This window comes from Pipra filicauda, unplaced genomic scaffold (assembly GCF_003945595.2).
Source record: "Pipra filicauda isolate LSUMZ 115617 unplaced genomic scaffold, ASM394559v2 scaffold81_size6448238_pilon, whole genome shotgun sequence".
Classification (NCBI taxonomy): Eukaryota; Metazoa; Chordata; class Aves; order Passeriformes; family Pipridae; genus Pipra; species Pipra filicauda.
Genome location: NW_024104998.1, coordinates 6,257,519 through 6,279,555, shown reverse-complemented (window position 1 = coordinate 6,279,555; position 22,037 = coordinate 6,257,519). Strand labels below are relative to the sequence as shown.

Here is a 22,037-nt window from a genome sequence, read left to right as displayed (position 1 = left end):
TATTTTCTGTCCAGACAAGATCTGGAGGAATACGGCCCTTGATTTTACAGCATCTCTGCAACTGCACAAGACATGGAGGGGGAGAAAATTCCTGGCCCAAGCCTTCCCTGAGCCCTACCTCCTAATCATGAAGGAGAAGAGCTGAAGGTGGGACTGCAAGAGCACATATCCTAGATAGGTTTGATCTCCAGTCATGACAGAGGAAAAACAGAACCTGGGAGTAGGACTCTGAAGAGGAATCCAATTTTCAAAGCACAGTTTTACAATGAAAATTCACTGCCTCTTCTTTCCATCCCTGGATTCAGCACAACACCCCTTATCTGCCACAGATTTCTGGGGGAGCCAAAAGTCTTATTTCACGTCCAAAAAATCAGGCATCGAATTTGTGGCTTTATTTTGCTACCCCTGAAAAGCTTCAAGGATTTCTTGTCTTTCTGGGACAGAGCAGTGTGGTGTGGTTTGAGACGTCCCTCTCAAAGAAGAGGGGCTTTTGTTTGGGTTGGTTTGGGTTTTTTCCTGTGGTCATAATTCTCATTTAAGCAACATGTTTTGCTGCGTCTTATTAAAAAGTCACTGTGAGTGCAAGTCTTTTTTAAAAAATGCAGGAAAGTTCCTTCCCCCAGTTATGTGTTTCCATCCTTTATCTCCTCCAGTTCCCTTCCCTTTGGCCAGCTAAAGCTAAAGCTGGCTGACCCCTCCACAGCCATGAGCACATCACAGAACTGTTGTCACTCTGCATGACACCTTCATCCACCCGATGCCTTTGGTGCCTTTAGAGGCTGTAAACACCTCTGGCACCAAGCATTTATTCCTGCCTGGCCACGCTGTGCTTGGAGCAACACAGTGTTGATCAGGCCTAGGCATTGCACAGTCACTCCTGATGAGGATAAAGGAGTAGCAACAGCAATGACGATGATGATATTAATATTAATAATAATAATATTGCTGTGTGAATAACCTCCTGCCACAATACAGTCAGTGGCCTTCACCCTGCTGGTGTGTTTTCTCAGCCACCCCACACAATTAAAGCACCCACAGCAAAGAAAACTCACATATCCGGTGTTAGCAGTTAATTAGTTCACGCTGGATGAACACTGCAAATGGTCTTGGAAGTGTTTTTAAAACTATTAACGTTGCTCCTTAATGACCAAGGTTGTGAGGGGGGAAATGACCGAATCCCAAACTCCCAAAGTGCCACACACTGTTCTATTTTAAAAGGGAAGGAAGATTTCATTCGGGGGAGTTACAAAAGTTTGCCTGGCCATGTCGTGCTGCCCCACAATGCAGGACTTGTACCGGTACTTTATACTTGATAGGTTGGGAATTACATCATCCTCTGCTATTTCCTGTCCTGACCTCGACCCTCAAACCTACCCTTAGTCCCAGCAACGGATTTGAAAGACAGATAAAGGGTGTTTGCCTTGGCCATGTCTGAAATGGTGATAGGGCAGTGACACAAGCTCCTAAAAACTGCACATTCCCTGGGTCTGAGCCCCCCAGCTGCCCTGGGGGAGGCAGGTACCCCCTGCCTGCTCCCCTGGGTGCTCTGGAAAGACAGCCACTCATCCCCTGAGACCCCTCCCACTAAAAGAGAGATGGAAAGAGAGACACAGACTCGTGCCTGCCTCCCTCCTCCCTGTCCATGCTGAGTGCTCCAGTGAAACCAGCCTGCAACAGCCTGGTTCCTTGGCACTGCCAGCAGCTCCCAGCACCCCAAAAAAACCCTAATGGAGAACAGGGGCTTGGCATGACCAAGGCCCCCATGCCCCCTGCCTGCCCCAGCTGCTGGCAGCCCCTGCCTGAGGCCAAGTCCTTATTTCACACCCCGGGAGTGAGGTGGATGAAAGAGTCCTCAGCTGGAGCTGCCGCTGACCATCCCTCCCATCCCTCTCCCTGCTATTCCCATGGCAACACACAGCTCTGCTCTTGTGCAGTGCCTGCCAGGGGACCAGTGCCTCCCTGTTCCCACTCTGGCAATGGCAGGGAGGGATAAAGGGACTCTCTCCAGCTCAGGAAACTTCCTGAGCTTACAAATCCCCTGCCCCTGAGTGCCGGTGGCACCCACTGATCCCAGTGGCACTGAGCTGGGCACTGCCAGGGCTGTGTTCCCACCCACATGAAGGCATTCTAGGGGAGTTTTTACCTTAGATACAAATGGCAGTAGCGCCCCAGCACCTGCATTCCCCTCCCTGTGCAGCTCCACCTGTCCTGGTACAGTAAGAATCACATAATCCCCTTGAATACAGCTGAAGCAATAGAAAACATTGTACAATAACTGGTTTGGGTTGGAAGGGACCTTAAAGATCATCCAGTGCCACCCCCTGCCATGGGAAGGGACACCTTCCACTAGACCAGGTTGCTCCAAGCCCTGTCCAAGCTGGCCCTGAACACTTCTATCCTCAGCTGTGCCCATGCAGAAAGAGAACAGACTGTGTTATTATTATTGCAGTGTCTGCACTGTGAGTACATCCTGCTGACTATTTCAAGAAAGACATGACACCCCCTCATCCTCTAAATAGCTACCCTGGGAGTAACTCTGGGTGCAGGAGAGGCTTTGGAAGGAGTTTTATCCCTAAGCATGCCCACAAACCAAACTGGGGCCAAATACCAGCACTGCCATTGGTTTCCAGTTATCCTTAGGGAACTCAAACATCGGCTCCAGGCAGGCCCTGCTGCAGCCTCCCCTGCACAGGGTCGGTGCACAGAAGCTCTGAGCTCATTCCTGGATGGCTGGCAGAGCCATCCCTGGCACAGAGAAGTGGCAGCAGCAGCAGGAGGAAGCTGGTCCAGGGAGCAGCGAGATGCTCCATGCAGCATCCCGGTACCTGCTTGTGTTTCCAGGGAAAGGCTGCTCTGCAACAGCTTGAATAAGCTGTCAGAGCATTGTGAAATATTATATTCATTGAGTCTACCCACTACTGATACATTTTAAATAAGATGGTTTTGATTGATGTAAGAAAAGAGTAAGTACTTTGCCCTGCTATTTCCATGGCTTGCAGCTCAGCTAGTCTTGCAAGAAGTCTTTGTGACAAACAAACCCAGCCACGACACAAATCTGCCCCTGCAATTAGATCATCAATCCAGAGCTGAGGAGCAGCTTTTGAAGCAGGCAGACTCCTCAAGAATGCTGCTCTTTGTGTTGGCAGGGAAGACTTGCACAGCTCAGATTACTCTTGTAATTTTAGTGCTTGGCAAAGAATCAGCCAGGGAAGAAAAATCCAGCCATGGTTTAATAAAAAATACCTTCTCTACTCACAGGCAGAAAGGCTGGAGACCAGAGTTCTCTGCCCTACACCACCAAGGTCTAAAGACTCAAGGAGAGTCTCAAGAACACTCAGTTTTGATGTTATAACACCAGCAACTTGCACCTCAGAATGAAACTATGGAGCCCTACGATTAAGTTCACATTATTTTGCTGAACAGAGCCTTAAAACCTTTTAATTTCTTCAAAAAAACCTCAAAGTCACCTTTACACTTCTACTCTAGGGGGTTGCTATTTGTTCCTTTGAAAAGGAATTGAGGGAATTATTTGTCCTGCACAGGAATGACCACGGGTCTTTATTTTTCTCCACAGGTCCACAAATCCATCACCTTGATCACAATCACCGAGGATCCTCAAATTCAATATGTTTTCAAAGCACTTTAACGAGCTTTGATGAGCTTTACCTCATAGGAGTCTTTATTTGCCTTGTATTTTTCTATCTGGTAGAGCTGGTTCTTGTGGAAAACACTGTCCTGGCCTTCGGCCTTCTGTGGAGAGAAAAGCACAGAAAAGTAAAATATGTGGGACAATTAGAGAAAACTAATGTTCAATTATTGCTTAATGTACTGTATCCACTCTTGGCATTCAGTGGAGGAGCATCAACTTACAGAGCTGATGATTTTGGTCCACTACATTTTAAATGCCACTGGTGGCATCATCAAGAAAACATTCTCATGAAAAAAACTGAGAAAGATAAAAAATTAAGAAGCTGTTGCCAATTTGGAAGGCCCAGGACACACTCAGGGACCAGGAAGGTCAGCAGAAGGTCAGATCACATCAAACTTTCAGCTAAGTTTTCACTTAAAAGCTAAATAAAACCTTAATAAGCTCTTAAGCTTTCTCTTGTTCTCCTGAATCAAGTTACACGGTGTTATTGATATCTCAAGCAACAGAACTATGTCGACACAGGGACACAGCACATCACAATCACAGAATCACAATGGACACATAAGGCTCTGCATGGCAACAGTTTGCTTCCTGCAGGGTAACTGCCCTGCAGGAGGGGATCTCCTATGGAAACAGGGAGACACAAAGCCTATCAGCAATTACCTTCGCAACCTGGGGAATTTTTACTTGGAATAATGTTAATAATAATTTGGGGAATTATTAACTTTGTGCTACAAAATTAGGAAGAAAAACCCAACCCAAAACTCGGGTGAAGTCTTGGGTTTCCCAGCAAGCTGGGAAACTTTCAGGCCTTTTTTCCCCCCTGCTCAGCCACTCGTGCAGAGAACCAGAAAGAAGCAGGGCTCACCCTCAGGCTGGCCAGGTAACGCTCCAGCTTCTTATTGAGCAGGAAGTAGATGGCGAGCGTGTGGCTGGCCCTGTTGGAGAGCACGGTGTTGATGACATCGCTGTTCTTGTAGCCCAGCTTCTCAGTCATGTGGAGCAGCACACTCTGGCTGAGGTCCTCCAGGTGAATCCTGCACGGGGAGAGAGGCAGAGCACTGAGCTGGAGCCGTCCTGGCGTTGGGACCATCCTGGCATTGGAACCATCCTGCCGGTGACGGAGCCTCAGAGGCGATGGAGCCTCGAGGGGGGACCAGGCACAGCCTGAAGGGCTCAGGGACGTGGGAGTGATTATCTCTCTCTTCCCATTAAAAGGACAGGCTTTTTGGGAACCACTGGCACTGTAGGAAGCTGTGATAGCTGAACAAACAGGACTCTGCCCACCGTGTCCATCCCTGGTATGAAATGGCACCGTGGTGCTCAGGATGTGCCGTTTGTTACCCTACACCCGACCAGTGAGGACCATCAAGATTATCACAGTATACATCTGGGTTTGAAGGAAAAGAGGTCAAATCCAACCCAGATGGCTCCCTGAAAAGTCCCTCTCCTTGCAATCAAACACCCCTGGCATTCAGCTTCACGCCTTACCTGTCGCACAATATCCGTGCTCTGTGTAAGAGAGGGAATTTCCTGCTAGAAAAGGGAGATGTGCAGGGCTATTGCAGCAGCTCTCAGAGTGGTAACACTGCTGTTATACCCCTGTCAGTTAAAAGCACGCATCCAAGCCATGTTTATGTATCTGCTCTTCTATAGAGTCTGTAACAGGCTCAGCCAAGGCGAGACATGGAGTGGAAATGGCAAAGCATCATCTCGGTCTAAGTTAAAACCAGATTTTCCAAAGAACACTGCTCCTATTTAGGCCTCTAAGTGTGCTGGCCAGATTCCCAGATGTACCTGTCAACTCCCATCCATCTCCAAAGAAATGCTGGGTTTCACTTGGTTTCTAAAGGATATTCCTTGCTCCTAATATCAAGCCTAGTAGTATCTGGCTAAGGCACGGTGGGGGAGCTTAGGCTGTGGGCATTTTTGCCAGCTGCCTTCCCCCTTCCAAAGGATCACTCCCACCTTTCCCACTCCTGCCCTGTTGCACCTGTGCTGTGAGGAATGCCCAGACAGCAGCCTGGGTCTGATCTACAGCACTTAGACAAGATGTAAAACAGCGTTTAACAGAAAAAAAACCCAGTCTGGAAAATCTCAAACAACTCTTTCCCTTTGTTCCCGTTGCTTATTAAGAGTCTTTCTGCCCCAAAGAAATGCTTGGGGTTGGGTTTTTTTCAAGTTCAAAAGCAAAACTTATCTTGGCCATTGCACGTTGAGACATCTGTACAGCAAAAGAAATTCAAGCAATTTCCACTTGAAGTGCTCAGCAAAACGGGAAATTTTTGCTTGCCTCCAGGGAATTTCTTTAACAAAAGCAAGCTTATAAAAAGCCTGGGAGAATATTCTCCTGAAATTGCAGTTTTTGCCGTTCTTCCACCTTATCTCCATGTTCTTCCCTTTCCTACCACGTTCCTGTCTTTGCAACAATGGGTGTTATGCCCAGAATAGTGCAAGAACATAACACAGCTTCTTCTGTGTTGATTAAGAGGAACTGATTCTTTGCAAATTCAGCAGTGGATTTTTCACACACTGTTTCAACACACCTTATCCATATCTGCACACTAAGGAAAACTTGGAGAAATTCCATCGAAGCTGACTCCATTGGTACTTCCTGAGGCAAACTCAAAAGGAGTCAGGCCACATATTTAAGTATTTCAAACTTTACAGATTATTTCCCCCATAAAGCTCCAGTACAACAAAGTCTAGGTAGGTCAAGCTTGGGGCATCAATTAATGAAACTAAAGCAATATTATTACCAAAAAAATGAAGTAAAAGAATCTCTGTGGCTTTTATCCTTTACAGCTTCAAATGAAATCTGGGTTCAGACAGAAGGAGTATCTACTTCCCTCTTAATTTCTGACAAATGGATGGGAAAATCAGTGCAATGAGAAAGAAAGAAGGGGAGAAGTTGCCCACCTCACTGCACCAATAAGTAAACTCTGGAAGGGACCCACAACCTCACAAAAGCCTGACAACTGCAAGCCAGGAATTAAAAACAGAGGCATGAAAACACACCTACAAATGCAAAAGAATTGTGAAAGCACATTCAAGCCTTACTTCTGTATTTTTTCCTCTTTTCTGCAGCTAAGACTCAAACAGACAGAGAATTAAATTACCCCTCCAGGTCTCTGTTACACTTACATTGACTTAACAGATGCCACATTTAGTGGATTGATTGGGCTCATTATGACAGTGATTTCATTAGCTTAATGACTCATTCAGTTTACACTTGTTTTCCCTTTCTTTACCACACAACGTTCACATGTACCACACTCAGCACAGTCCAATGCACCACAGACACTCAGATCTCCTTTTGCTGAACACCACCCTGGGCAAATTAACCCAACTGCCCTTAAATTTGCAGCAGGAATGTCAAGAGAAGGGCTCTGCCTGCTCTCATTCCTCGTGAAACAATTCTTTGTGGGGGCCACCTTTACATTCTGTCCACGCCTGGGCATCGCAGGCCCCACATGTGCCCTCCCTGTTTCAGTGGATGGCCCTGGTGATGCCCCCTGGCATCCAAGCTGCTCAACACCCATCCAACACAAACTTTGAGGGTGCAAAACCCGTGATTCTCCTCAGGTCAAAGACACAAAGAGGTGGCCTGGCTGGTGAACACCAAATCCTTTCTGGGCGGAGGACAGTGGGTCGCATGTTCAGATAAAAGTCATCACACCTCCAGGCACACACTACATCTGGTTTGTAACAACTGTGTGTGGAGAAATTATGACCTTCACGGAGGGACTCTCCGCTTACTGAAGTCAGGACAGAAATTTTGGAGCACTATCAAATTTTAAACACCAAATTTAGGCTTTAATTTGCTGTCTTTGCCTCAGCGTTGCCTGACCTGCTGCAGGTACTGGGCTGTGTATGAGGCACAGCTGGAGGGCTTTGATAGAGCAAGGAGGTTTTATCTGATCAAACACAGACTTGTATTTCCAAGTGAGTTGCCTGAGGCTCCATTTACAGTCACTGGAGAGGAACTGGTGTCTCCTGGGCACAGAGTCATCCTAAGGCAGAATCAAAGAGAAGGCAGATGAATCCTTATGTAAAGAGTGCCCTTGTTTCTCTGCACTGACTGCAAGGAGAGCCTTGCCTGGCTGGCTCATGTGGCAGCTCTGCACATGTTTAAAGTCAAGCAAGATTATTTCTAACACCAAAGTGGACCACAAGTATCTTTCCTTCTTTTTCCCTGGATGGATGTTTCACTGACCATGAGATCTGTTCTCTTCTTGCATTTACTCATGTATTCAGCAAGGTTCAAGATGAACAACAAGGCAAGATCACTTAACTCTGACCTTTCTTTTCACTTAAACCACAGAGCCTCATGGATATAGCACAAATAGGCAGAGCCTCTGTGGGGAAAGTAGCTTAGATTTTACTGAATTACAAGAAGATCAGAAGCTGCCCATGACACATCCCCATTCCCATGTCTGGAGCCAATTAATCCCATGATCTGCATCCCAGACCACCCTGCAAATAATACACTGTATGCCAGCTTCTAATTTAAGGTATTGCTTTTGACCATTCCAAGCAACACTAACTCAATCCTAACAACTTTCATGATGGAGTCACAAAAGCAATCCCAGAAAAAGCACTGGGATGGTGTCACAGGAGTGGAACTGAAGCTCCAGAGCTGTTCACATTTTCACACACATGATTTACAGACACCCTGGCAGGCTTTCTCCTCCCTTCCAGGCAGTACCTGTTTGGATAGGTGACATTTGGTGGTGCTCTTCCGGGGTAATTCTCGTTGAGCCATCGATTTGCCAGGGCCTGCTGGATGTTTGGTCTCTTTGCAGGGTCTGGCTCCAGCAGAGATCGTAAGAAGTTTATGGCAGCTGTGAAGAAAGCAAGGAAAAACCCCAAATAATAGCTATGCCATCCGCTTTATGACTTACACAGTAGTGCAGTTACTACAGGTGGGTAGCCTGGCCAAGAGTGTACTAAAAAGCAATGTTTTCCTTACGGTGTGCTCTGATGTCCTTGGGAAAATGGAAGTACTGATAAGGGATTACTAAGTAAAATAAACAGTGATTTATAGTCACAATGATTTATGGAGTCATAAAGGAGAGGAGAAAAAGAGGTTTTTTGTCTCAGAGCTCGTTTGAAGTTTCGGAGCAGGTGAGACAACACTTGATTTCCTCGTGAGAGCAAGAGGCTGGAGCAAGGTCAGAGAGAAATCACTGTGTCTAAAGCAGGAGGAGATGGACCGGGGGCAGTGGAAAGGATGCAGAGTTGGGAAGGAAGACATGGCAAATTTGGCTCCCTTTGACATTATGAGGAGAAATTCTCTCCTGGCTTCCATCCAGCCCACAATCAGTTGCAGAAGGTTTTAGCCCAATTAAAACAGTACAGCAAAATTCATTTTCATTTTGGTTTCGGGTGCTGAACCTTCAGCTTTCAGGGGCATTTGAATACTACTCGACATTTCTGCTATTTTCCTACAACAACAATGTGGTAGAAAAGCAGCAGGAAAAGTCTACATCCAAGTCCATAAACTTGCTGGAAGCTGTTCCCTGCGTGCCCGGGGAGTGCCCTCTCCTCATCCTCCTGGGCACAGAAATCCCCATTACAGCAAACAACAAATCCCTTGTTCTTCCACTTCATCTCCTCTTGCTCCAGTAGTTCCCTTATCTCTGTGTTAGAAACCACACACATCCCATGGGCTCAGAGCAAAACAAATCACCCCTTCCCAAGCCAACACTCTCCTCCTTCATCACCACCATGCTCAGCCCCCAAATCACCTGATGTCTCCTTAAATGTCTTACTTCACCACCACTCCCACCCCTGCCAACAGGCAGGCTAATTAAATGAAGTTTGTGAAGCACCACAGATAACAGATTCAGACTGGGAGAAACTAATTCTGGAGAGAAGATTCCCCCTGGAGGCTCCCTGGACCCAGGAAACATGGTGGAGATGAGTAACCGTGCTGGATTTGGCTGATTTGAGCTGTCAGATGGTACCAGGAGGAGAGAAGCCTTGCCCAGGTCAGCCACACAGCTGTGGGACGAAATTAGTGCCCCAGGGAGCAAACGTGAGCAAACATGTTCCCTGTCATGAGTGAAACCAGCTCAGTGTCTCGTTCCCTCTGGGAGGCTGTGCCTGGTTGTAACTGGGTATGCAGGTATGGCCTAAAAATACCTCTGGAGAAAATGCAGCAAGGTCATTCCACAAGCCCCACCTAATGAAATCCTTCCTCCAAACCACGGGCATGAATAAACAACGGGCTTTTCTTCTCATCTCCACTTAATTCCTCTGTTCCAGAAGGAAGAACATGAGCATGTGGAAGAGGGAAGGGAAGGAAAGGAATGTGTGCAGGGTGAATACCAACCTCCTGAGTAACTGACCTCTGCTCACCTAAAATCAGTAACCAGGTGGCTGTGTTGTTGAGGAAGCTTAAATGAAAAATGGTTTCCTAAGTGGGAAAAATCAAACAGTAACTCCAAACTTCCCCTGTTGCTACACAGGTTGCTTTGGGTGCTCACGGTCACCCAATACTCTAACTTACACAAAAAAGTGTTTTATTGCTTAGTGATAAGACTGACTATTACATGATGGGTCTGCATGTTCAGTAACTGTGAAAAGAAACACTGAAAGACGATGTACTGGACAAGCCAAACAGACTCCTGCAAAAACTCTCTGTATATGAATTTTATGGAAAAATAAAACCTGATTAAAGCAAAAGGTCCATAAACCCAAGAGGTTAACGACCACTACAATTCGCAGAGCAGAGGAGCAGAGTTTCTACCCACTGACCCAAAGCTTAATGGTGGCAGGAACAAATGTCATCTTAAATCAGAGTGTGCCATGTCAGTGAACATGCGAGGCCACTGGCTCAGATCAGGAACTGATGTGTACCTTTGTTCCCAGCGAGGAAAGGTTAACATGCTTAAATCTAGTCCATTAATTTGCCATCATCTCTCCAAGTTCTCACAGGGTAGACAAAATACTGCTTTCCCTGGAGACCAGTGTCCAGTGAGCTCCACAAATGCTACAGAGGGGCATTGGTGAGAAAATCTCACGTCCATTAAAAATGGGAGGGTGAACGAAACAGTAAAATGAAGCCTGTCAAAAGTAATGTTATCTTTTTTGCTACCAACTGCTTGCCTTCCACAGGCCTTTTCCTGGGTGGTTCAGCCTTGAGTTGTCCCAGTGAAGTCAGTGAAATGTCCCACTTAAAAGAGAATGGGAAGAAAACAATGATTGGGAGAACAGTCCATTGGTTCAAAGACACTCCACAGCCATCATGTAATTGCTCTTTATTGGTAAAATAATTTACCTCAGTCTAGGAGGTAATTCTTTTGCCAAACTTGGAAAATGTTGACTATGCCATGCAAGTCCCTGAATTCAAAGGTAATTTTGCAAATGATGTGGGACTTGGCATCTAGACAAGTGCAGCAGGAAGCAGTCAGTGTAATCTTTCTTTTAATTTACTCAGTGGGGCTTTAAAGCATGTGCTAGAGCATTAAAACAGCCATTTTGTGCAACTGAATCCTAACGGGAAGTGTCCGGAGTGGAAATTCCAAACACCCTAACTGTGTCAAACAGACAGCAAAAAGCAACCAAACAAAACCAACACCAACAAAAACCAACCAAACAAAACCAAACAGAAAACCCCAAACAGAAACCTGCAGCATCCCAGCTCACTTGTAAACCCTCCACTTTACAACATGCCACAATACGAACTGCTGGCAGGAAAAGGGTCCTTCATACAGGAGTTGAGTGAACAAGGAACAACAGGTTATGCAGCAATAAAACCCAGGTGACAAAACACTTCCCTACCCACTTCTTCCACAGGTAAATCTGTGCTTGGAGAATTCATCTCGTGACACGACTCCCAAGGGCTTTCTCTCACACCCTGTAACAATGGTTTCCTTCCTCAGCTGCCCTTTTTGCACTTGCAATCTTTTCATTTTACTGAACGTCCTTTGCAAACAGACTGCCAGGGAAGGAGACAGAAGCTCTCCATGAACCACCAATTTGGCACACGAAAATAAAACCCAACTGCCAAACAGAGCTCGTTCCAAATGCTGACAGTGGTCTTGCTACAAGCTGAAAAATTATTCTGTTGCCTAGTGACACAGCTCTGAAGCAGGAATTAATATTTCTAATACTAATACATCAACAATTTTGCATTTTGTGAACACATAAAGGTTGTCCCAGGTCACTGTCCCAAAATAGCTTCTGAGCACATGTCATCACTACTCCATAATTAATGTGAGGTCATTTGAGGCAGTTTATCACTCAAACCTAGTCATGATAATGCCCAGGAATCTGTTACTCCAAAATAATCTGTTTGTCCATCCATACACTAAAAACTGAGAGTGCAAAACTGACCGACTACTCTACAAAAGCAGTTTCACAGAATTCCACAGGTTTGTCCCTTCTCTCACACTCAGCACAACTCGGTGTTTCTTCAGCTGACACACAGAAGTCAGAGCAAAAATGAGTTCTGCTACAGCAACTCCTGCAGTTCTTTCGGAGGCTAAAATGAAAGGAAGTGTTTTTCCCAATTAGCACAACACACTGGCAGCAGGAGCCATGATCATTCCATGCAATGTCTCTGACCAGCTGGATCTGACCAGGTCCCACACACTCCTTTGATTACCTGAAGAGAGCTGGGTGGGAAAAGGGTTCATCTCTTTGTCCACCATCTTCTGGTATAAGGCTCTCAAGCTGAACGGCTCCACGGTAAAGGGCAGCGTTCCAGTCAACATGGCATACATGTTCACCCCACTAGGAGAAAACAGGGAGAAAAGGAAACCAAAGCGATCAGGAACAACGAAAAAAACCTTATTCTTAGTGTTTAGAGACCGTACTTCATCTTTAAGGCCTGACACTATTACGTTATTGATGCCCCACCTCTGGAAACGCTCAAGGTGAGGTTGGATGGGGCTCTGAGCACCCTGATGGAGTTGAAGGTGTCCCTGCTCACTGCAGTGACAATTATAAAGTAGAGAAGTAACTCACATGGACCAAACGTCTATTTTGGGCCCGTATTTCTTCCTTGCCAGAAGTTCAGGGGCTGCATATGCTGGGCTCCCACACTGGGTGCTGAAGGGATCAGAATAACCCAGGATGCCTGCACAGTTGCTCAATCCAAAGTCTGTGAAAGGCAGAGAGACAGAGTTATGAAAGACAGACACAGTCAGACCGCCCTAGAACACAAGTGAAAAAGAAAGAACATTTTTTCTTTCCAAAAGTCAAGCAATGGACTGCCCGAGGGAAAAAAAAATTCATCCACATGCAAAAATGTCATGTAATTGGTTTCTACAAGGTGCTAAATAACCAGAGATTTCCACAAACAATAAAAAAAAGTCTTAGAATATGCACAATCATCAACTTCAGACATAAAGCAACTCCATTTCACTGGGAACTGGATGGCAACAGCCAGAGTTGAGCTTGGCCCAGGCACTGAGGGGCCACCAAGGGCTGCTGTGGCTTCCACACTGCTGCAGGATGTTATGCAGAGGCCAAGTTTAAGTGGGACTCCCTCAACATTCCCTCTAAATCGTGTCCATGAGCCATCAGATGCAAGGGGGGGATGACTTTCTGGGCAATGCACAAGCTCCGAGGGGTGGAGAGGCAGCGCTCCAGCTCTGAGATAACAGGGAGGTCCTGGAGCAAGAAGGGGAATGTCTTGACTTGGCTGCCCCCTCCCTGACTTCTGCCTTGAATTGTTGCATTTCTGGGAGTATCTGCCACTCTTTTTCTGGCAATAACAACAAGGGACTGGCACAGGCTGGCACCAGAGACCAGAGGGAGCCTCTCAGCAGGAGGAGGCTGAGGCTTCCCAAGTGCTCTCAGGCAGCCCAAGACCAGGCTGGCGCCAGGAAGGGTGTTCCCAAAATCTCCCCTTGTCTGCTCTGCAGGCTGAGCTGGGCTTAGGGAAGGATCTTAAAAATTAAACCACTAAGCAAGGAAAGGAAGGCAGGGTCACACTGGTGGCAGATGTGGATGGTGGCAACGTGCAGCCAGGGGAGGGCAAACCCACCCTGTCCAAGGGTAGCCATGGTTGGCTTGGGAGAAAGCAATTAGGAGAGCTGGCAGAGAAGGGGAAATCAGCCAGGAATCCTCAAGGTATTAAAGGACAGACACATAAGCCTTATTCCCTTACAAAACCAGGCAAAAATATAAAAATGCTTACCAAAAAAAAAAAAAAAAAAAAGGCAATTATCAGGCTGCCTGTGTGAGCTGGAGTGCCCAAATGATGGCACAGCACTTTCCACTCGACTGGCTGCATCTCTGAGAGCCAGACAAGCACAGGGAACACAGGAATCACCATATTTCACATGTAAAGAGGCTCAAGGGGGCTTTCCTGGAGAACACTGTCAACACTGAAGGGGGAATCAAGACAATTTCCTTGCCTCTGATGGAAAACAATTGTCCCTGGACACTGCTTAATCATCCCTGTTAGATATGTATTATCCCTGGGGCTTTTACAAATACTACCGAGGCTCCATTAACTTAATTAACATATTCATTAGCTGTGGCCCGAGATGAGTTATGTCAACTGTAAAATACATTTAAAGACTCCTAGAAATGATATCTCCACACAGCACCATTGCTGGTCTTTACCCTAGAGTGTCATACCCCCTCCAAATTATTTCTCTATACTATAATGTCTTGCAATCAATGTACATAAGGGCTGCATTCTGAAATGGTGTAAATCAGCATCTCTTCATCAGTGGCAGTGGAAGTTTTCATTCTCTTCTTTTATAAACACCTTCTCTTCAATTATAAACATCTTATTCACTCCCTACAGCTCATTCATCTGAGCTGCCATACCTTTTTTTTCCCCCTAGTGCCTGCTGAAATGCAGAATGTGTGCAAACAAATGCATCTTGAGGACAGGGATTTCATAGCCCTGGAAATGAGAATATTGTTATTAACACTGTGGCAGCACATCGTGAGCACAGTGTGGTTTTTATTGAGGATGCGCTGCTGAGCTTGGTAAGGACGGTGTGACCACCAGCGTTGGTAATTCCACTGCCATTCCTGCCTCTGCCTTGGGCTCCCTTTCAATAAGCCCAGCTAATTACAGAATTCAGATCAAAGGCCACCCTTGGTTTTCCAAAGTAAATATTATGACATGGAAACTCCCCCGCCCCCACTGTTCGTGCTATCGGAGTATCGCGTCGCACGACTCCTCTGCAACGCCTCCAGGAAACCGGCAGTAATCCATGGATATACAGCCATCTCTGGAGCTATGGCAGCCAGAACAGGGAAAGAGCTGTTAGACAGAAGCTCCTCGACAAGCTGGACCGGCAGAGGTGAGTGTCACAGGTGCCCCAGCAGGACACCAAGGACTTTGCGTGGCCTGCGAGTGGCTTTTCACAGCACGAGGTGGGAGATGAAGAGAAGTGAATCATTTCCAACATTCCCAGTCCTGATGTTCTTCAGTCTGATTAACAGACTGCTAAGAATAAGTCCTCGTAAAGGGAACTTTTCTAAGAAGAATATGTAAGAGCACATCATAAACCACCTTGTCACACAGCTAAGAAGAGTAACAAAATCCAGGTGCCATTGAGCAGCTGGGTGAAGAAAGGGACTCGAGGCATTCAGTTCCCACTGAAACGCATGAAAAAGCAGGGACTTTGAATGTCATCCCCTGGCACCTTTCAAACCTTCATTTCACCTTTTCTTCTCTCTTTATAGTGGGTTTTCTTCATTTTGCAGCTATTACAAGAACCAGCGTTGCTGGTGAGATAAGGCACGAGCTGGCTGCGGTGTTAAAGCTGGTTTTACTTACAGCAGATTTACTACTACCTTTGTTTTGCTACAACATACCCAGTTGGATGGTGGGATTTAATTGCTTTGTTTTAAAATACATACTGTGTGCAATCTGCTTTGCTTAAAAACATCAGGCTGCAGACCTGAGGACAATCTATTTCAGCTCCAGTGAGGCCACAGAAGATCAAACTGTCTCTTTTCTCTATTCTTCCCACACCACCCACTGCAGGGAGACCGTTCCATGCAACCAAAGCCAATGAAACTGCAGGAACAGTTGTGAAGTACATTCTTTTTGGCACAGGAGTTTTAATTGTGCACGTATCATCTGATTAGGTCTTGCTCTGGATGTCAAGTTCACATATTGTTGTGTAACCAAACACCCAATAACAGGGAAGCTGCAGAAGTTCTTTAAATCCATCAGATGCTCACACAGCACTGTTGCAAGCCATCTGGTCTCACTTATCTGCTAAATCAAGATAATGGGTGGTATCCACCATTACTGGTGAATGATCTCAGCAGCATCTCAGTCTCCTCTTGACCCATGGCTGAGGTAATGCAGAGTTCTCTCTGCCGTTATTTTCCCAGATTCGGCTGATTTGCTACAGGATAATCACTGAAAGTCAGAGCAGCATTTTCAAAAACCGAATTCTCCCAGTAAAATTTGAATATTTCAGATTTCATCAACCATCCTCCTCTCGTTTGTCTGGAGATGCACGTGCTTTATATGTCAGTGAGTGTCCACTTGACCCGAATGCCAAGTGTTTTTCATCACTTTTCAGTCCACGAAATCTTTTGAAGGAAGTGGGTTGAGTTTTGAAGTCTGCAGCCACAGACTTTGCTGCAGGTAAAAGTGTAGGCATGGAAATAAATATAAACAGATGTTGGGCGCTTATTTTATGAAGGGAAGATTTTCTTTTCAATGCCCACATTAACATTAATGGGAGTTATGCAAGGCAGTGAGAGACTGTACCCACCAATGATTAATCTAAAATGTCTGCACAGCTTGAATGAATCGAGCCCCACGTACAGCTGATACCTAAACACAAACCAAGACTCTATCACTGATCTTTTTTATTTTTTAACAGCCCTCCAAACCAATTTCGCACTGGGTGCTGGAAGCAAATTTAACAAATATAAATATAGGACCGAATTTTGCCAGCTGCTAAAAATGTGCTCAACTCCCACTGACTTCAGAGGAAGCATTTGCATACGGGGGCAGGATCCAGCCCTCAGCAAATATGAAATGATCAGGATAATAAAATAAATTACTTCTGTGGTGTCAATTCTTGAATTCTCTACAAAGTTCCCAAGCTGAATATGAAAGCTGTGGTTTAAAGATGCAAGATTATGCCCATACCCAGTTAAAGCTGAATTATTTGGATCATTTTTTTCAGGAGATGCTGTCAGGAACAGCTTGATTGCTATCTATACTCTCCCAGCTCCTCTCTGCAGCAACATTAGCAATTGTCACATGGAGGATTATGAAGTCTCAAAAAAACCTCTCTTTATAAAACTAACAATTTTAATTACTGGAATTGCCAAAGTGGTTTCATACCAATGAGCTTGATATTGTTGTCTTCATCCAGCAACAGATTTTCTATCTTCAAGTCTCTGAAAGAAAGAAAATATTTTGAGTGAGTCTCCAAAATAATGAAGCAGCTTTCCCTCGCTCTCATCAGTGTATTTACAAGGCTCATGTATAATAACTTGCATAATGAAAGCAGCACACACAGTTCCACATTCAAAGCAGAAAGCCCCGTGCACCCTCTCCAGAATTAACAGAGCTTTCACACACGGCTTCACACCTATTCTTCAGGCACAAAAACGACTTCAGAAACATTTAGAAACATTTGTCAGTACATCCTGCAATTAAGCAGGCTCTTCAGATTTCTCACACACTGAGAAAGTTTGCAGAAAGCTCACAAACTGGAAACATTTCAAACACGTGTTTTTGGAATGGGAGGTCACTTTCTCCTTGCTCTTCACAACCAAAGGCCACTGGAAGGAACGAACCTTCCCCTGCAGGGATGTGAGGGGTCAAATGTCTGTCCCTTGCTGTTGCCTGCATGGGAGAGAAGAATCAGCCTGCTCTGAGGGTGAAGCATCCAAACTCTTCACAGGGGTGGTCAGCACATGGTACTGGTAAAAACAGAGTCTATATCTCCGTCACAAGAGTTTTTCCCCCCTTCCAGACATGAAATATTTCTGGGATACCCACAGCAGTGATGCTTCTCCTGGCACACTCCGGAAAAACCTGGATGATAAAGCCATCAGCTGTAATGATGGGAAGTCAGTGACATCCATGGTATTTTGCCTCTGTGAGGCAAAGGGAGTGATGAAGGATGCCTGTACTCCAGATGAAGATATAAGGCTTAATAAAATAAGACAAGTAAACCAACCAAGCCCAGCTAAGTACTTCCACAAGGAGGGATCTGTGAAGGAAAGAAAAATAGCCATGACCTACTCCAAGCCTTTCCTGAACTGCTCCTCTCCACTGCATTTCATGCTCATGCTGTGTTTCAAATAAAACTGAGGCAGAAGAGGACTTGCAGGTAGGATGACACTCACTTAACCAGCGTGATCACAAGGACCTTCTCCAAACTTAAAACTGAAATCAAGAGAAGCACGTGGAGCTTTGGGTCACACAAGCAAGGAGAAAGACCATTTGGAAGCTCTGAGTATATTAAACATCAGCCAAGAAGACTTTAAAGGCAAGGGAATGGAAAGATGAAAGCTGTAAGTTGAGGAGAAAAGACATGCAGGCAATCAGAGTAACAACTGATAGACAGGACGACTAGCCAGGAACACAAGACAAGATATTCAAAAAAGTATTCAAGGTTAAAAATATAAAAAAAAAAAGGTAAATATTACAGGGCATTTTAAAGCTATTAGAGGAAAAAATAGCAATGTAAATATCAGCCTGGTATAGAGTGCAGCCAGCCCTGGTTAAAGATGTTTACCCATCTGTCTATTCTCAGCGGATTTGCCAGTGAGTGGTAACTGATCTAATAGTCCATATGCCCCACATTTTTTGTCAATCCCAATATGAAAGCACTGTTTTTTGGAGTGACATCGGGAGCCAGGACAGGAGGCTTTTACTCCTTGATACAACCTAAAGAGAAAATTTTATTTATCTTTTACAAAGAGAGGCTTATCTGAGTTGCTCATAAGACTTGTGCTCCAGACCCTTCATTGGCTGTCTTAGTTTGCTTTTATTTTTTAAACCCTTTGTAATACAGGGCCTGAAATTCAGGGCTCCATTTTTGGGACTTTGTCCATTGCAATGAGATCATGTTAACATCCAAACAAAGCAGCAACTCTGGACACTTTCAAGTTCCCTCCTTGAAGTAAATCTGATCTTGTTCCTTGCTGCCACAGCTCCTCAAAAAAAAAAAAAAAAAGGACTAAAGGATTATTTATTTGTTTTCCCCCTTAAGCAAACTTTCAGCATTCATTGCTGAAAAACTTAAAAATACCCTCAGTAATTAAATATGAAAGGACCAAAAAAATGTTACCTTTTCCTGAGGGGTTAGTTCCATGATGCTGAGAATGTCTCACTATGGCACAAGTTAGTGAAATCTAGGAATAATGAAGACACTCAAGGTGTTCCCACAGTGTGGAGAATCAGCAGATATTTATGCCTTTGCAGCCTGTGAAGCTGGCAGCAAAGAGGTAACATTCCCTGGGTCTGAAAATACACCATCTTTATGGGATAAGTTCATTTGGGAGTTTGTTGATGGGGCTGATTCATCCCTGGCTTTGCTTAGAGCTTCTCAGACCACTTTGGAAACCTTAACTCCAGTCAGTGCCTGCAGTGAGGAACACAAGTGTACTCCCAAAAGCAGTTTATATTCCATGCCATGGCAGGCAGCAGGCTGCAAATGGAAGTTTTACATTTCACACTTTATTTCTTGTCTGGGGGAGGAAGGATGAGAAGGAAGGTTTTACCAGCAAGCAGCTGCAAAGCAGAAGTTGTTGGCTGCTGTCTCCTGCATCTTATTTTTAATCACAACAGCACCACAAAAAAAAAATAAAAAAAATCACTCCTTAACTACCAACCCACAAGCCCATTCTGCAGCCCTGTGCAGGAGCCAGAGGTGAGATTTGGGTTCATCATCACATTTATATGTCAATATACATTTCAAAGGGTTTGTTATCAAAATACCACTTATTGAACCCGATTCTTCTGTCAGTAACATCCCTGAATTCCATGTGTCTGCCTCTGTAAAAGAGGGATTCTGTCTATTGTCTTCACTAAAATGATGTTTAGTTTGTTTACATCAGAGCACTCCAAGAGAATGCCCCAAGGTAATTTTGAAATCTGACATAAAATAGAAAGAGAAACCAGCTCTGCACTTCAAAAGAGGAGTTTGTTCTGTGGTGCAGGATCTGTCATAAATATTGCATCAGCATCTGGCACTTAAAATTAATAGGATGGAAGTTATCAAAGCCAACATGTCAAAGCAGCAGGTACCAGAGCAGGAATCCTGTGCCACCCTGAGCATCTGGATTGTACGGCATCACCTTACTCTGCTCAAAACCTCAGGGCCTTTTTTGTGTCTTCCAAGCTCCTGATCTGCTTTTAATCACCAAATGGCAGTGGAAGGTACAAATACGCTGCCAGGAGGACAGAAAAAAGGGGGAACACAGAAAGCTATCTTTGCCACCAATACATCATTAAATTCCTTTCTTTGACATCCTGACAGTAATTGCACTGAATGGGACTGAGTTTTGTTAAAGTGACTTTAAAAGGGTTGTTGAGAATTTCCTGTGGGATGCAATGGCAAGCACCAAGGCTTTCACTTCGTTTTCTCTGCTGTCCTTATGCTCCCTAAGGGCTTATTGTTCATCCTGCTTTTTGACAGCGTGAAGGGCTGTGTAAACACCCTCTGCCAAGAGAAAGCTTTACCAGATCCTGCCATTTGGGTTTGTTTTCCTCTGTCAGAGGGAAAGATAAATATTCCTACCTGATTCACAGCTGAGCTTGTTGCAAGTATATTTTTAGCAACCAGCCAACCCTCCTGATAGAGGGAACGAAACACAAATGATTACATGAAATTATATATAGACTTGTGGCATTTTGCTTTCAGCAAGCAGCCAAGGAGTTCTCAGCTCTGGACAGCCCTCACCAAAGATGCAGCTTCTGCACTCAGGAACTTCTTCATCCATCTTAGCACATGAATATTTATAATTTTAAACACATCTGTATGGCCAAACATGAGTTTGGAGGTACTTTTAAATCTCTAAATAAAATGAGGTTTCATAAAGTTCTTTAATTTTAGGCTTTTCGCACATCAGTGCCTCTTAACAGAAGCATTTCCACTGAATTCTGGATCCCTGGACTTGTCCAAAGACCAGAGATCAGGGTGCTTTTCTGCCATGCCAAGACTGCAAGCCATGAAGCTTTCTGAGTAATATTCATGGAATAATGTAAGCAAATTATGCAACTTATTTCATCTGGGTGTTTTTTCCATCCTAAGTTATAGAACACGGTAAGTCGTCTCTATTATTCCCTGAATCATGCAGACAAACCTAATGACTTTTTTGCAACAGAACAGCCAGGGAACACTTTTCAGTGTGAAAATGTGAATGGTGAAATCATATGGAGAGACAAACACCAGCCTCGAGTTCTGGCCCAGGTTTGTTCCCCACGCAGCGAATGCAAACACCCACAGATCACCAAGCACATGAAAGTGTTGGTATTTTTACCTGCTTTAAAAATATCAACAACAACACTGCCATTTCATCCAGGGACAGAATGAATCACTGTTTTTTCCCCCCCACTCTTCAGTAGCCAGTTGAGTGGTTTGTTTTTAGAGCTGCCACAGTCGGAAGCCTGAGATGCTGAAGGACAACTCCTGGGGTAATTATTATTCTTTCTCCCTCTCTTGCTCGCAGAGAGCCAGGAGAATAAATCTGGATCATGCCACCAGAGCTTTTCCTGCATCTCTACACTGCTCTACAGGCTTGGTTTGCAGAACAGGTCAAGACATCGAATGGGTTAAGCCAGAGAAAATACTTGCAGATACGTTGCCTGTGATTCTGTCAAATTTTATCAGTTTAGGCAGAATTAGACCTGCTCATTCACCGTGTGGAAGGCTCCCAAGAAGCAGCTCTGTGCTGTGAGCTGAGAACCAGAGTGGATGGAGCGGCTGCCTTTGGGGCAAGGATTAATTCAACGCCACAGGGCTGGGCGGGCAGAGCTCAGCTGCCAGACACAGCAGAGCATGGCAGAGCTCTCAGAGCTGCTTCCTCCCCCTGCTCACTCATATCCCTCACCCTCCAGGGTCCGGGAGCTGTGCTGATGTTCAGAGACAGCAGGGAGGGAAGGGGTGAGGGCCAAACCTGCAGCATCCACATGGGAACTCGGGCTCCTCGGGCCCCAAAGCCTTGCCTTCCTTCCCACCACAACAGCCTGTTGATTCCAGCCTGTACTTAGGGAACAAGCTATTTCTGTACAAAATGTGGGTTTGAATCCTCTCTGAAAGAGAAAGGGATCAAAGCCAAGCCTACCAACCCCCTTTAAGTGCCTTGGCCACTACAAATTTTTCAGGGAGAGGAACTGCTGCTGCTGAACTCAGTCCTGCTGTTAAAAGCTGAACATGTTCATCTGCTCCTGATGTGTTTTCCTCTGCTCATCTCAGAAACT

At 45.2% G+C, this 22,037-nt stretch overlaps 1 protein-coding gene across 1 annotated transcript in view; it reads right to left on the bottom strand.

Annotated features, from left to right (window-relative positions):
* HUNK (hormonally up-regulated Neu-associated kinase) overlaps positions 1–22,037 on the bottom strand; it is a 46,106-nt gene that overhangs the window by 5,495 nt on the left and 18,574 nt on the right. The window contains exons 3-8 of the mRNA XM_027715403.2: positions 16,944–16,999; positions 12,626–12,761; positions 12,264–12,391; positions 8,358–8,493; positions 4,518–4,686; positions 3,667–3,750 (exon numbers count right to left, since the gene is read on the bottom strand). Coding sequence (XP_027571204.1) covers positions 3,667–3,750; positions 4,518–4,686; positions 8,358–8,493; positions 12,264–12,391; positions 12,626–12,761; positions 16,944–16,999 — 709 coding nt within the window. The remainder of the gene's footprint in view (positions 1–3,666; positions 3,751–4,517; positions 4,687–8,357; positions 8,494–12,263; positions 12,392–12,625; positions 12,762–16,943; positions 17,000–22,037) is intronic.